Below are 15838 nucleotides of genomic sequence, written 5' to 3'. Positions count from 1 at the left end.
GTTCAAAGGCAACATCTCTTTACCTTATTGGATGGGATTTAATACACATCCAGAAAAATGTTGCAATAATAATCGTTCTACAGCAAAGAGCAACGAACATACGCACGCTTACATTAAAATTGCAGTTTTCATCTATCAGAAAGTGCAGACTGCAAAAGAATCACGGTGAACGGTGAATGTACACACAGAAACTTACCCACAAGTCCAACACAAAACCCGAAAGTCGTAGAAACATGATGAGAGATAATACACGAAGCAATGAGATGTTGTAACTATCATATATAATGGTTTTCCATGAATAATAATCCCAACACCAGAGTCCGAAAGCATACTTAAAACTGACCCTTGTCTTTGCATTCTAACCAAAGAAACTATCACCTTGTTGTGCTTCAATTGAATTCAAGTTTTCACGAATATACACCTTGCATATTCAGGATTAATGTAGTCACGTCCCCTGACCAAGAAGGTAGACAAAAGGGACAATAAGGTACGGAGAAACAAAAATAGAAAGGGGCGTTAACAGCAAATTATTATGAATAAAAAGTAATCCGCGATGATAGTTACCCTCAACTTCCAACTCCTAGCTTGAGCAGCACCCGAGTTTCTTCCAAGCAGAAGTGTCGTCTTTGACATTAATGGTTTGCCCTTTAGATGGAACAGAAGAAGTAGCAGCTTCATCGCCAGCCTCAACTGCCTTCCTGCTCACAACTCGGTGAATCTCAGCGAGGACTTCGGTGAAAGCATTATCAACGTTGATTGCTTCCAAAGCAGAAGTCTCCATGAAGTAGAGAGACTCCCTCTCAGCTAATTCTTGACCATCCTCTGTTGAAACAGCCCTCAGATGGCGAAGATCTGATTTGTTGCCGATGAGCATGACCACAATATTTGGATCAGTGTGATCTCTCAGTTCGTTGAGCCATCTTAAAACATTCTCAAAAGTAGAACGTCGAGTAACATCATATACGAGCAATGCACCAACGGCTCCTCGATAGTAAGCACTAGTGATGGCACGATATCTGTGGAACAAAAAACAAAGTGATGAAAACAACATAAAATCACCAATATAAGGCAGAAGATTTAGCATCCTAGAATGATTTGAACTCTACAATGGAAAAACATCTAAACAAATACAGAGTTTCTTCGTCTAAATTGTCATAGAAAATACATCAATTACAATTGCAAATTTGCAATAAGTGATAACGACAAAAGAGTGCTCTATTTAGCATTGATGTCGTAATATGTAGATAGATGCAAATTTGGGCAATACGAAAGACCTTAAGCACAACAGCCAAATCACAAACCTCTAACATAAATGTTTTGCAAGAAAAATCTGCACTAGTTTTCCACAAGATAAAGTAATCTCACAGGCATCAACAAAATTTAACACAAAAGTTTTTTTTTTTTTTCTTTCTTTTTTCTGGGGTTTGCTGCAGAAGATACCAAGTGTAAGAGGTCATATCATCTAAGCTAGATTAAAGCAGAATGGATAGTGGAAAAAGCTAGTAACATCACAAAATGCTCCTAGGAATGACAGATATGTGACATCAAGACGAGAACTAAAAAAGATGTACCACTAAAACAAGAAAAGGAAGGATAGATGAAAATAAGCTGGTTATCGAATCTAAAATGAAATTTAATCATAATTTTGTTCCAACTAATACACATAAAAAAGCAAGAACAAACTAATATCCAAAAGATAGAAAGGCACATCAACACAATGATGTCAAGACACTCGAAGACTGATCACCTATCATCATTTAGGGGTTTCCACTATTTCCTGACTTGCTGGTGTAAGACCTAAATGACTTCCTCGAAGCAATCTCGTAATAGAATATGGAGCCAACCCCTCACCATTTTTTTATTGTTTTAAAATCATCAAATTAAATCGTAAGAAATTGTCTTTTAGAAATCTCAAACGCAAAGTCTAGAAAATATCGCCCCCACAAGGGATTTTTTCTGCATCCGCCCCTGCTCATAAGTCATCACGGATCAAGGATGAATGTTAAAGGTGTATGTACGCTCAGTGCCGGCTTAGCTGGGCAGATTTAAACTTGATAAGGTGCATTATGCTAAGAAGAACATGGCATATGAGATGGAAGCTAACAATTCAACCCATTAATCTACACATGTTACCCCCAAAACAATCAATGGGAACTAGCCCCACCAAAATGGATATCATCCTCAATTATGCATATCCAACACCGACCTCCAGCCTAAAACACCCTCTCTCTCTCTCTCTCTCTCTCTCTCACACACACACACAATTGTACCCTACATAAGTATATGATTCAGACGCACAGTATGTAAGGAAAATTCTGCAGGTTAGCAGTAGAAGGGAGAAAACAGAGGTACAAGGATTAAAAAATCAGCAACGAAACACCGCATCAGAAGCAATCTCCGCACAAAACACACACACACACACAAATAAACTCCCAGCTACAGAAGGGCAGAATTGCACTTCTGCATCATCAACAACACACAAAACGACGGTTATCTTGTTCAAAACAAACAAAAACCAAACACACAATCATAAAAAATCGAATCTTGCCCAAAAAGATCAGGAAAAACAAAAAAAAAATACAGAACAAGGAAAAAGAAAAAGGGGAGACCTTTCTTGACCGGCGGTATCCCAAATCTGAGCCTTGATAACTTTACCATCAATATTAAGACTCCGGGTTGCGAACTCAACGCCTATAGTGGACTTGGACTCGAGATTGAACTCGTTCTTGGTGAATCTCGAGAGAAGATTCGATTTCCCAACACCCGAATCGCCGATTAGCACTAGTTTGAAGAGATAATCGTACTCATCTTCGCCCTTGTAGGCAGCCATCCCCGTTTGATTGCTTGATGATTCAGAAAAATTAAAAAAAGGGGGGTTTGCGAAATGATGGCTTCTCGAAGGAATGTTGGAAGTGGGGAGATTAGACTTGGAGACTGATGTCGGGGGATTTTGCTAGATTCTTGGGCTAATTTGAACAACACCCCTTGCTACATAAAACTTTGTAAAAATTGAATCTTTACATGTTAAAAAATGTAGTATTACAAACTTCCAATATATTTTAGGGTAATTATAATACATGGTATCTTATTCAGGATAATTTTGCATCCACAAATTATAGTAATTGATTGGTACTATACACCTTAAAGTATAATTTTTGGTATTTCACGGCAATAAAGTGAAATTTTATTTGCAAATTGCACTCATATTTTTGTGAGTTTTCATACTTCAAAATGTCGAATTGCTGATAGCTCCTATAATTACAAGGACATTTGATCAATTTAAATCATTTCCACGTCTCTCCTGTGTTTTTTTTTTTTTTTTTTCAATTTTATATTATCTTGATAACAAATAGATTCAAATGATTTTAAGCTTATGAGTATATGTTTTTTGATTTAAATAGCGTGTTAATGAAGGAGCATTACGACTAACAACATTAGATAATGTAAATAGTTGTTCCTTGTAAATTGGATTAAGATATTAATATAGTCACTATGTCCATCAAATACATTCTCATATTTTTTATTTCGGTCTATTTATTAAATATATACTCACTAACTATGTACAATCCACTAATTATAATCTTCAATATTACCCTATCTCAAAAATAATCAATCATATTACCTTTTACTCCCTCCGTCCCACGAAGCATGACACAGTTTCCTTTTTGGTCTGTCCCACGAAGCATGACACGTTTCTAAAAATAGTAAAAAATTTACCCTTTATTCACATTTTCACTTTTTCACCTACCACACTTAACACACAAAATACCAATTTCTTAATTCCCGTGCCGAAAAGAAGTGTGTCATGCTTCATGGGACAGAGGGAGTATTTACCAGTAGTATATCTATTGTACTCATCACTCAACCAAATGAATCAAGTTAAAAATATTATAATCAATATTAAAACTCTTATTCCACTTTATTAAAATCTATTCTAATATTATCTACAACAACCACATTATTAGTACATGATTGATTGTTTCATAGCTGTTTTTAAAAAGGATATTTAAACTCTTATTTAGCTCCACCTTTGAAAAAAAAAACTAATTGATGTGACCTGACAATATATTGGTCAAATTTTTTATTTATGTTTGGACCTTTTTTTCTTATCATTGCTCCATGAGATATGGTATTAATCGTCTTTTTATTATTTTTAATGCAATTGGTTGTTAAAGGAACAATATTCGAGTATCGCTTGTTAATTATTTATAATCAAGTCTACTTTACATACATCTTCATGGTGCACTTTATGCTTTTCTTTGTTAATTAATCATATTTGTTGTGATAGGTTATTAAACTAAAATTGGAAGTAATTTTCTTTTCTTTTTCCAGGGCAATTCAATTTTCTTATATTTTATGGATTTTTCAAAACAAAGAATGATTGAATGATTATTCAGGGATATTGCAAAACCAACTGTAATAGTTTATATATATGGGTCTTGATATGCATTTTGTCTAGGGTTCGTTAATTGTTACACTTTGATGTAAATTGTACAAGTGCATTCAGTTGATGCTTACTTTTTATCAACTAATCATATGGAGATATGATATCGATGGGGTCTAATTTAAATGGTAAATTCAAAGAATCAAAAGTCTCTCATTAGTGATAGATTTTTCGCCTGAGTCCCACTAGAGTTTGAACTATCTTCTTATTTATTTTTATAATGTTTAGTGTGCAATAATTTTATTATTGGACGATTTATTTATTCTTTTTATATATATATATATATATATTATAATATACAAAAACTATGGAGTTATGTTATATATTATAATTAAGTCATAAACTTTGTGCTTTTATCCTTATTATACTCATAAAAGAAAGACATAAAATCATGAGTGGATTTTGAAAATACCCACTTTTCTTTAGTAAAAATAAATTTTACCCACTAATATAAAAACTTAAAAAAATATCCATAATTACCATTTTACCCTTATATATAAAAAATTTACAAATACCCACTGTTCACTGGTTGTGAATTCAACTCGAATTCACAACTGAATTCAAGTATTGGTTGTGAATAATAAGTGTTGGTTGTGAATTCGCGTGAATTCACGACCAACACTATTTCAAGTTGTGAATTCACAACCAATAAAACTTGAATTCACAATCAACACTATTTCACTTGTGAATTCACAACCAACGCCGATAATTCAGTTGTGAATTCATAAACCTGGTTGTGAATTCAAGAACATTTGTACAAAATTGCGCGATTTTCATCAATTTCTTCGTTACTTCTATTTTTTTCGATTAAATTCAAATTAAATTCAACTTTTCCTCAAATTTCTCTTCTAAATGGCATACTTTCTTAAAGTAATTGAATAAGAACCATCCCCAAAATCTAGAATCCCTAAATCATTCTCATTCTCATCCCAATGATTCCAAGATGGAGAAATAATCTGAGATCCTCGTAGACGCTGACGGAGATCTTTCAGATCTGTGTCTTACTCTAGCAGGAGCGAGGCGGCGATGTGGTGAAGGACGGGGCGGCGCGGCCGAGGCCAGGCTCCGCTGGACGCGATCGGAAGCAGAACAACGCAACCGCCAGATTTTCGCAAGCAGGGAGGAAGCCGACGACAGCAGCGGTGGCGGCGACATGGTGGTGGAGGCGGATGATTTACAGAGATATCGAGAGAGAGAGAGAGAGAGAGAGAAATCAGCGCCGCCTGAGATCGGAGAAGCGGAGACGACGGATGCACCGCAGCCGAGGTCGGTAGCTCTGCTGTTGGCCTCGTCGTGGGCGACGGAGTTGGCGGTGGCCGTGGGAGCATGCGGCGACGCGCGCCGCTTGGAAGAGAGAGATCCAGAGAGAGAGAGAGAGAGAGAGTGTAGAGAGAGAGAGAAATGGGAGAATGAGAGGAGGCTAGGGTTTGCCCATTTATATAGAAGGGTAATTTAGTTCTTTAACACAAAAAGTGGGTATTTTTTTAAGTTTTTATTTGAGTGGGTAAAATTTATTTTTACTATATAAAAGTGGCTACTCTTATATATTAACACTAAAATCATTTACTAAAATTAACCCAATAACCTAATTACTCTAATTTTATGTCAATTGTCCTGTATCTGGTCAAATAAAGACTATGTTCTTTACAATCTCACAAATCAAAATTCATTAAACAAATAAACTAATGTATTATTTTTGTGTACACAAAGATAATGTCATTTGTAAATTTTACTTGTTAATATTTAAATGAAATGTTTGTTCAAAAGTAATATACTCATCCCCTAAAAAAAAAAAGTAATATACTCATACTTTAAAAAAATGAAGTTTGTGTAACCTAAAGAGAGGTTGGATCCTAGTAGTTTACAAGGTTAACATCATCATATTTGGAGCATCTATGGGCCTTAATATTGTAAATAGTAGTAATAGTTTGAAATTTGAATGATCTGTTAATATTGAACCCAAAGCCCGTAGCTACAAGCGGGCTGAAAATGGGCCCAAGTTGAAGCCTCGTCAGCAATGACGCAATAGGCCCATGGTCGTACGCGGTGGGCCCTAGGATTGACGCGCATTCGTCAGCCAAAACAAAGGACACGTGTCACGTCCCCAGAAGCCACGCGAAGGGCGCGTGCTGTCTCACGGGATCCTGCCAGCTGGGTTCTATTCCAAAGTCGGCTGGCAAAAACCTTATCCTCTTTCTTTTTTGAGAAACGATAATATCACCGCCGCTACATGAATGTGATGTTCACCAACTTATGAAATCTGCTAGAAAGAGGCCACCTAAATGTACTTTTCTTATTCAATTTTTTCAAGGAAAATATATGCTAAATTTTCTTAAAGCAGTGAAAAAATGCCCTGAAAGCTTTCTAGAATCTAGATTGCTAAGATTTGTAGTACTATTTATTTGTAAAATATAATTATTAATTAACTAAGATTTTGTTAATGTGAAAAATACATTCAATTTGTTTAGTTGAGCTAAAACAAAATTTAAATAACTAAATAGTCCAAATTAAGCCATATACAATGCTTTTTTTTATCAGAAGCCATATACAATGCTAAATAAGATGGTGCAAATCAACTCCAATTATAATACAATTATCACACAATGGGTATATTTGTATCAATAATATCAAAATGCAGATTTCAATCATTATGAAATTACCTGATGAATTTGTAACGATCAAATATGGTACTATTTAATTTTTTTTAATCCTCAAATTTATTCAGGTGCCATGAAATATGCTTTATACTAGTTAGATAATTATTTTATATGGTTAAATGGATTAAAATATATGAACTTTGTGGTGATTTGTACTTGGCACATAATTGTTCAATTTTTTAAAAAAATACATAATTTTACATGTTTAATTTTTCCACATTTTGCAATTTTGATCAAAATTGAACTGATGTTGCATCCACATAGACAGATAATTTTCATCTTTACATCCACAATATTTTTCTTCTAGTTTTTTCTACATTTTTTTTAAATTATCATTGAGTATTAAAGTTTTAAAATCCTTCAAATCCACCTTGCATGAGAAAAAAATTCAAAATGGTGAAAAAATTGAAGAATGTGTTAAGTTTGTACTATATTTTATAGAATAAAAATAAAAATCACTAAAAAATTTATGTATTTTAATGCATTCCCTTCTCTTATAAGTAAAGTTTTTATAGTATTTTTGTAATATTGGTATGAATGAAATTGGATTGTGAGGTGTGCGGGTGAGCACCGCGGGTGAGCTTAGTGATTCTTTTATTTGTTGGCACGTTTTGTTTCCCAGACAGTATTATTCTATCCAATTCAGCTAATAAAAATTTAATTATATATTCTCTTGAATATTCATATCCATGACTTCCCGTAGGCGATCGTCGATTCATTTTATATACCCAAACCAAAAATTAAGTGTATCGAACCCAATATTATTATATTTGTTTTTGGGTTGGGTTTGTTTGCGTCAAACCCTAGAATCCCATTCTCAATTCTTGGCTGCAGTTTGACTCTTCTTCTCCAAGGACACATAATTCTTGCTCAATTTCAATTGCAGAGGTCAGCTACAAACCCCAATTTCTTGTTCCTGTATGCTTGCTGGCTCAGATTACAATTTATCTGAAGGTTAGGGTTTCCATTGAATGGTCTCTTCTGATTTCTTTCGAGAATTTATCTTTTTTGGGCTTGGCTCAGACGAGTAACTGTTTTGTGTATCCGTGCATTACTTTCTGTTTGATTATGTGTCATTTCTGTTTCCTGTTTTCACGACATTTTGTGTTTGTTGATTGAAACGAGGCACTTCTCATTGGAGTGGTATCTGAGATTGGAGTGTTATTGTAATTATAAAATAATGGTTTTTATTGATTGTAGGTAACTGGAAACAGACTTGAGAGAGTGTGTGTGATTTCAGTTTTGGAGTCGTGAGATTTGAGGAGAAAGATTTTCTATACCTCTCGAGTGGAATAATTAAAAATTTGCCAAGATGATGTCAAGATCTTATACAAATCTTTTGGATTTAGCATCTGGGAATTTCCCAGTAATGGGTAGGGAGAAGGAGCGGAAGCGTTTCCCCAGAGTAATGACAGTCCCGGGGAATATAGCCGAGCTCGACGATGAGCAAGCTAATAGTGTTACATCTGAAAATCCATCTTCAGTGGCTGGTGATCGAATGATCATAGTATCAAACATTCTGCCTTTAAGAGCAAAGCGTAGGCCAGATAATAAGGGTTGGAGTTTTAGTTGGAATGAGGATTCTTTGCTTTTGCGGGTTAAGGATGGCTTGCCAGAGGACATGGAAGTACTGTATGTTGGTTCATTGCCTGTTGATGTTGATCCGATCGAACAGGATGATGTAGCCAATCATATCCTGGAGAAATTTAAATGCGTTCCTGCGTTTCTGCCACCTAGTCTTTTGGCCAATTACTATCATGGTTTTTGCAAGAAGCAGTTGTGGCCGCTTTTCCATTACATGCTGCCATTTTCAGCTGATCACGGAGGTAGATTTGATCGGTCCCAGTGGGAAGCATATGTCTCTGCCAATAAAATGTTCTCCCAGAAAGTGATTGAGATACTTAATCCTGAAGATGATTTTGTTTGGATACATGATTATCACTTGATGGTTCTGCCGACATTTTTGAGGAGGCGTTTTGTCCGCTTAAGAATGGGTTTTTTCCTTCACAGTCCCTTCCCATCTTCGGAGATATACAGATCACTTCCTGTTAGAGAAGAAATCCTCAAGGCCCTACTCAACTCTGACCTTATTGGTTTTCATACCTTTGATTATGCTCGTCATTTTCTGTCTTGTTGCAGTCGAATGTTGGGCATAGAGTATCAGTCAAAGAGAGGATACATAGGGTTGGATTACTATGGAAGGACGATTGGAATAAAGATTATGACAGTTGGGATACATATGGGCCATCTCGAGACAGTACTTAGACAAGCAGATAGAGAACTAAAGGTTGAGGAGCTAAAGCGGCAGTTTGAAGGTAAGACCGTGCTGCTTGGAGTTGATGATATGGATGTATTCAAAGGTATCAACTTGAAACTTTTGGCTTTTGAGCACATGCTCAAGGAGCATCCAAATTGGCAAGGAAGGGCTGTGTTGGTGCAGATTGCAAATCCTGCTAGGGCAAAAGGGATACATTTGGATGAAATACAGTCTGAAATAGAGGAGAGTTGCAATAGAATTTCTAAGGAGTTTGGTAGACCTGGATATGAACCTATCATTTTTATTCACCGTTCTTTATCAATCAGTGAAAGAATGGCTTATTACAGCATTGCCGAATGTGTTGTGGTGACAGCAGTGAGGGATGGGATGAACCTGATTCCATATGAATATATTATTTCTAGACAAGGCATCACTGGTGCAGAGTCAAATTTGAGTGGACCTAAGAAGAGCATGCTAGTGGTATCTGAGTTTATTGGATGCTCTCCTTCCCTAAGTGGTGCAATTCGTGTCAATCCATGGAATGTTGAATCAACGGCGGAGGCAATGAATGAGTCTATATCAATGTCAGAATCAGAAAAGGAGTTGCGACATGAGAAGCACTACCGATATGTAAGCACTCATGATGTAGCTTTCTGGTCTAGAAGCTTCTTACAAGATATGGAAAGAACATGCACCGATCACTTCCGGAAAAGATGCTGGGGTATTGGTCTTGGTTTTGGGTTTCGAGTGGTGGCATTGGATCCTAATTTTAGAAAACTTTCTATTGATGATATTGTGGCTGCTTATTCTAGGGCCAAAAGCAGGGCTATACTGTTGGATTATGATGGCACATTGATGCCTCAAAATTTGATTATAAAGACTCCAAGCGCTCAGATACTCTCTCTTTTGAACAGTCTGTGTGCAGATCCCAAGAATGTAGTTTTTATGGTGAGTGGAAGAGATAGGAAGAGCTTAAGCCAGTGGTTTCTTCCTTGCAATAAGCTTGGACTTGCTGCAGAACACGGCTACTTTTTAAGGTATACACCTAATTTGTCTTCTTTCATCAATCTTTAGAAATTTTATTTCCAGTTAAAAACTGTGATCTGGATGTGAAAAGTCTCTACCAAACTCCTGAGCAGGATCACTACTGGAAAGAAATCATAAAAAAGGCTTTATGAAATCTAGCAAAGTATTAGCTGATCTTTTTTGATCATTATGGATAACTTTCACTGTGACATATCTTTTCTGATTTTTTCTTGAACATAATCCCAACTGGAATTAATTGTCTTGTGTAAATACCAAACAGGTTGTTTAATCTCGTAAGGCTCTTTCTTGTGCAAGTGATGGTCTTTCCATATATTAACAACCACCATATGGTTAAGGCCTCTTGACGTTTATAGTGGTTTCAATTAAATGGCTTTTGAGACTTTCAGTTCTTCTGTTACTATATGCCTTTCCTATTCCGACTTATATTTTACTAGACTTTCCAGTCAGTCACTAGTGGATCCTAAGATCCTGTTTTGCAGTATTTGAAGTCGTAATAAGTTTACCATTTAGGCAGTTCCGTTTAATTGCTTTTTCTGATGCTTGATGTCATTCGTTGAATGAGTTATAGCGATGGGAAAGAGGATACATAGTTTCAGCTTAGTGGGGAATAATATATGCTGTATTTGAGTAGAGATTTTAAAAACCCAACTTACCCAAGAAGTTTCACTTAAGCATACTTCAGATTTATGGACAGGAATGATCACTATTTTGGTATTTGGGTGACTGATTTTCTTGCATCTTTATTAGTAGTATGTCAATCTTCTGCTGGTGGACTGCATCCAATTTCTTGTTTGCGCCTGAACCTGCTCTAGTTTTAGTTTTTATTTTTTGAAGTGGAGGTTGCTTTTTGGTTTTCATTCTTGGTCGAGTTAAATCATGGGATGACTGAGTTGCACATTATGATGCGACCAAAATGTCCAAATGCTTTTGAACTGCCATGTCTAGATCCAGTTTGATGACCTGTTTGCATCTTGAATGACCAATTGCAGGTGGCCGCAACATGAAGAATGGGAAACATATGGTCAGGGTTCCGATTTTGGTTGGATGCGGATGGCTGAACCTGTTATGAAATCATATACAGAAGCTACAGATGGTTCTGGAATTGAGAGGAAGGAAAGTGCCTTAGTTTGGCATTATCAGGATGCAGACCCTGGATTCGGTTATTCTCAAGCAAAGGAAATGTTGGATCATTTGGAGAGTGTCTTGGCAAATGAACCTGTTGCTGTCAAGAGCGGACAGTTTATAGTAGAAATCAAACCTCAGGCATGACACCTTATCTTTTTGCTCTTTGATTGCTTTTCCCACTTTTCAGTATCATACTCTTCTCATCCTCTTAGATTATTCAGTATCAAATTTCTTCATCTTGCTCACTTTCTCCCTTGCTTCTTTAAGTGAGTGAAAGGACTGCCAAAATATTCTTCTCTGCAGTATTGTGTACGACATATTTTCTGACAAAACAACCTGAACATTGAATTAAAATTGCCGTTATTTTTGTAATGCAGGGTGTTAGCAAAGGTGTAGTTGCAGAAAAGATTTTCACATCAATGACAGAGAAAGGGGAACAGGCTGATTTTGTACTATGCATTGGTGATGACAGATCTGACGAGGATATGTTTGAACTAATTGGTACTGCTGTGTCTAGAAATATACTTTCATACAATACCAAAGTATTTGCCTGCACTGTCGGTCAAAAACCAAGCAAAGCCAAGTATTATCTGGATGACTCCACTGAAGTGGTAGCAATGCTCGAGTCTCTTGCTGAGGCTACTTCTCCAGCATCATCCGATGATGAAGTTCATGTATCTCCAAGAAGATTTAGTCGCCTTGTTTCTTTTGATGATTAGCCTTACCTATTTCTCTGAACGGTGAGCAATCTGAGTTCGGCCAATGGTATCTGCTTATGGATGTTAGGGTTTAGTCAATAGTAAATGGAAATGGTGTAATTTTCTTCTTTCTTTCCTCAAGTCTCATTCTTGTCTCATAATTTCTCATTAGGCCTTCTGTTGGGTGAAGTTTATCGAACTTGTTAGCTGCAATTCTTTAGGGGGGGGGGGGGATGTAGGAAAAAATGGAGGTTTGGTACAAGGTTAGTGACTCATTCTATACACGGGATAGATGCATCATCTCAACAGCTCCGATGACACGCGTTGGTTATGTTCTTGGATCATACTTGCTTGGTGACACAGCTCCGATGACAGAAAAGGAGCACAATATCCAGAAGAGTCTGGGAACTGGATAATCTGAGCTATCGTGTTCTTGAAATTCTGTTTGGAGTTGTTGATGCTCGAATGATCCCCGTTGAGCTACTGCTTACGCGAGTAAGAGTCTGCGACCTCGAACTCTTTGGTAAGACCCCCCTGTACAGGTTGATTGGTGTGAGGCTGCTGTTTTCATTTGTGCATGGTGCTTTAGGGGCAGACCCAATCAAAATGATGTGAATAATTCTTTTGACTGATGGAATGTGACTTGTCATAAATTCTTTTGACGTTTGATTCTATTCTATTTTATTCCAGATTTCATTGTTACATCATTTCATTTCTAGTGACCTGACCTTAGTTCAATCAAAGTATTAATTCCATCTAAATTTGTGCAAAAGATTTCAGGTTACTCTTTGTTGCTTTTAGCTACGAATTTTCTTCAGGTGCATTGTTGTGTTGATTGCTAGTTTGATTACACGAATCCGATTCTTGCTTCGAAAACACGGTGTTGGGTGCAAGATTTTCTTGCAAGACTATCAACATTGCTACCAATGAATCATTATATTCCACATACATAATCATATGAGAAATCAGTTGCAGCCTAAATTTACATAATAAATAATGGAATATATTTAAGCGTGATGGAAAAAAAAGGGTTTCAGTTATCTCACCAGAAGTCACCACAAGAGCAATGCCCATTACTGAAATGATGAAATCTGCTGGTATCCCTCAAAATGATCTCCCTCTTTTTCACCATGGATATATACTTCATAGCCACATGACAGTCATCACACACACGCAGATTCTTCATTACCCTAATCGGGAGCCCGTCGGGCGCGTTCTTTAGAGCAAACGCAACAGCCAGTTTCTCACTGTGGTGTGCCAAGTTATGCTCCTTCTCCTCCACATCCATATCGTGCAGGGAAGCTCTGGTGTCGGGCACATAGCCATGTGATCTCAGTTCAGCCATCACTTGTTTCAAGTATGAGCCAATCTCTTCTGATTGTGGATGAGATTTATCACCCATTGTGAAATGGTGAACCTCATTCCTCAGTTCATACCAGCTGATCCCTGGCTCTTTCTTCACCATCATCGCCTTCATTCGTTTCCTAACCCTGCAGGCCTCCTGCCATCTGTCAGCAGTCGCTTGGACGTTTGAGAGGAGCACGTATGAGGCTGAGTCTAGAGGATCGATTCTCAAGACCTCCTCGGCTATTCTCTTTGCCATGCCCGCGTTTTTATGTGTTTTGCAACCCGACAGAAGAGTTTTCCACGTGACAGCATCGGGCTTCACAGGCATGGATCTGATGAAACGTTCTGCTTCCTCCAGACAGCCTGCTCGGCTGAGGAGATCGACCACACAGGTGTAGTGTTTCACTTCGGGTTCCAATCCGTATTTCTGAATCATCAGATCGAAAAGCTCAAGCCCCTTATCTTTTAACCCACAGTGACTACATGAATACAACAGGCTCAAGAAAGTGACTTTGTTGGCCTGCAGCCCTTCAAGCTCCATCCTTTCAAATAGCTCGATGGCCTCGTTTCCTTTCCCATGAAATCCATAAGCAGCAATCATCGAAGTCAGCAGCACACGATCACCTGCAGCGTCTCCACCCCTCTCCCCAAAAGCCCTCACAGCATCATCCAAGCAGCCACACCGCGAGTACATGCTGACTAACGAGGTAATAACAGCAGCATCTGACGTCGCCCCTGCTTTCACCACCTCAGCATGAATTTGCTGTCCCTGCCCAAGAGTTGAAAGCTCAGAACACGAAGTGACCACACTCACAAATGTGATATCGTCGGGATGGAATCCGGCCCTTTTCATCAAGTAGTAAGTCTCGAGTGCAGCTGAGGCGCAACCATTCTGCACAAGGCCGGCAATGAGTGTATTGCAAAGAACTATGTTGCAAAGCGGCATACATTGAATCACTCTCTCGGCCATGATCAAACAGCCACACCTCATATACATATGAGCCGTGGAGTTCCCAACAACCAAATCGAGCTCTAGACCTAATCTCATGGCATAACCGTGCACCTGCTCCCCCTTGATCAAATCTCTCAATCCTGCACATCCCCTCAGCACACTCGCCAGCGTATACGCGTCGGATAAGAACCCATCGGAGTGCATTCGAGCAAACAACCTCAACCCCTCCTCGTTGAGCTCATTCTTGATCATCCCGGTTATGATCGCGTTCCAAGTTGCCGAATTTCTCTCACCCATTCCCTTAAACACCTCAACAGCCGCGCCAAGCTCCCCATTCTGTATGTGCCCCCCGATCACGATGTTATAAGACATGACGTTTCTTTGGGGCATTTTGTCGAACACCTTGAGCGCGGTCTCCAGGCGGCACAATTTGGCGTAGGCGTTCATGAGGTGGTTGGATACGAACTTGATTTTGGACCAGCCGCTGGTGGTGATGATGGAGTGGAGCTGTTGGGCCGCCGGAAGAGAGCGGGTGTTGACGCATGCTTTGAGGAGGTGGGAGACAAGAGGCGGGTCTGACGAAATGAGCGAGAAGTGGCCGGTGGAGGCTTGCTTGAGGTGGCCTTGCCTGCACAACGCAATGAAGGAGTCCGGCGCAGCAGCTGTGGCGGCGGCGGCGGTGCTCAAAGAGTGGGTACGTGTGATTTGAAAGGAAAGGAGCCGGAAATGTAGAGGCTTGGAGCATGATTTTCCCATAATCGCCAGTATAGATTGCTCTCATATTTAACGTAGTTTGAAATGAGCGCCAATTGCTGCTTGTAACAGCTTTAGTCGATATTATGCATCAATTTTAACACCAAAATAAGTTAAATGATTAAGTATCAAATACGTCCTTAACATAGAGACCCTATCACGTCTAACACCCAATGATGGAGGTCGGTTTAACTAAAATCTTTAATTTCGTACAATTAGCCACTCCGACTTAACGATCGTTTAACACTCGGGTGAATCCAAGAGATGACGTGAACACTCGTGTGGACTAAAAATATTTGGATCTTATCAATTTTGTGCTTAATTGCTCACTAAAACGATGTTATTTAATTATTCCCTTCCGTATTTTAGTAAATACCGGTATTCACATCATCTTTTCAGTCCATGCGGATGTCTATATACAATTAGGAAAGCCTCAATTACAAAATATTATAAATATTTGGCATTTGTTTGCAAAGGTGTCTAATTGCAAAATGAGTATTAAGTTCATGATCTATTTTACAATTAACCTCATTTTAGCATGCAAATTATAGGCAAAAT

At 38.1% G+C, this 15838-nt stretch overlaps 3 protein-coding genes across 3 annotated transcripts; 1 reads left to right on the top strand and 2 right to left on the bottom strand.

The window, feature by feature from the left end:
* Nucleotides 1-259: 259 nt before the first annotated feature.
* LOC131009132 (ras-related protein YPT3) lies at nt 260-3103 on the bottom strand. The gene is made up of 3 exons (XM_057936351.1): nt 2610-3103; nt 565-1016; nt 260-454 (listed from the first exon to the last, which is right to left on the bottom strand). Exons 1-2 carry the CDS (start codon nt 2828-2830, stop codon nt 581-583), a joined length of 657 nt encoding a protein of 218 aa, XP_057792334.1. The 5' UTR covers nt 2831-3103; the 3' UTR covers nt 260-454; nt 565-580.
* A 4637-nt stretch (nt 3104-7740) lies between these two features.
* On the top strand, nt 7741-12935 carry LOC131009127 (probable alpha,alpha-trehalose-phosphate synthase [UDP-forming] 7). Its single transcript, XM_057936345.1, has 4 exons — nt 7741-8055; nt 8302-10395; nt 11395-11668; nt 11908-12935. The coding sequence occupies exons 2-4, from the start codon at nt 8414-8416 to the stop codon at nt 12247-12249; spliced, it is 2598 nt and encodes an 865-aa protein (XP_057792328.1). The 5' UTR covers nt 7741-8055; nt 8302-8413; the 3' UTR covers nt 12250-12935.
* A 210-nt stretch (nt 12936-13145) lies between these two features.
* Nucleotides 13146-15755, bottom strand: LOC131009130 (pentatricopeptide repeat-containing protein At2g41080). Its single transcript, XM_057936349.1, has one exon. It carries the CDS (start codon nt 15281-15283, stop codon nt 13271-13273), a length of 2013 nt encoding a protein of 670 aa, XP_057792332.1. The 5' UTR covers nt 15284-15755; the 3' UTR covers nt 13146-13270.
* Nucleotides 15756-15838: the final 83 nt, after the last annotated feature.

Source organism: Salvia miltiorrhiza, chromosome 2 (assembly GCF_028751815.1).
Source record: "Salvia miltiorrhiza cultivar Shanhuang (shh) chromosome 2, IMPLAD_Smil_shh, whole genome shotgun sequence".
In the NCBI taxonomy this organism is placed as follows: domain Eukaryota; kingdom Viridiplantae; phylum Streptophyta; class Magnoliopsida; order Lamiales; family Lamiaceae; genus Salvia; species Salvia miltiorrhiza.
This window is presented reverse-complemented; position numbering and strand designations above follow the sequence as displayed.

What these genes read in the sequence shown, in the direction of transcription:
- LOC131009132 (XM_057936351.1), bottom strand. Translation starts at nt 2,830, where the DNA reads ATGGCTGCCTACAAGGGCGAAGATGAGTACGATTATCTCTTCAAACTA. An exon ending in GATACCGCCGGTCAAGAAAG is followed by an intron (nt 1,017 to 2,609) that starts GTCTCCCCTTTT and finishes TTTGTTCCACAG; the next exon opens with ATATCGTGCCATCACTAGTG.
- LOC131009127 (XM_057936345.1), top strand. Translation starts at nt 8,414, where the DNA reads ATGATGTCAAGATCTTATACAAATCTTTTGGATTTAGCATCTGGGAAT. An exon ending in GAACACGGCTACTTTTTAAG is followed by an intron (nt 10,396 to 11,394) that starts GTATACACCTAA and finishes GACCAATTGCAG; the next exon opens with GTGGCCGCAACATGAAGAAT. An exon ending in TAGTAGAAATCAAACCTCAG is followed by an intron (nt 11,669 to 11,907) that starts GCATGACACCTT and finishes TTTGTAATGCAG; the next exon opens with GGTGTTAGCAAAGGTGTAGT.
- LOC131009130 (XM_057936349.1), bottom strand. Translation starts at nt 15,283, where the DNA reads ATGGGAAAATCATGCTCCAAGCCTCTACATTTCCGGCTCCTTTCCTTT.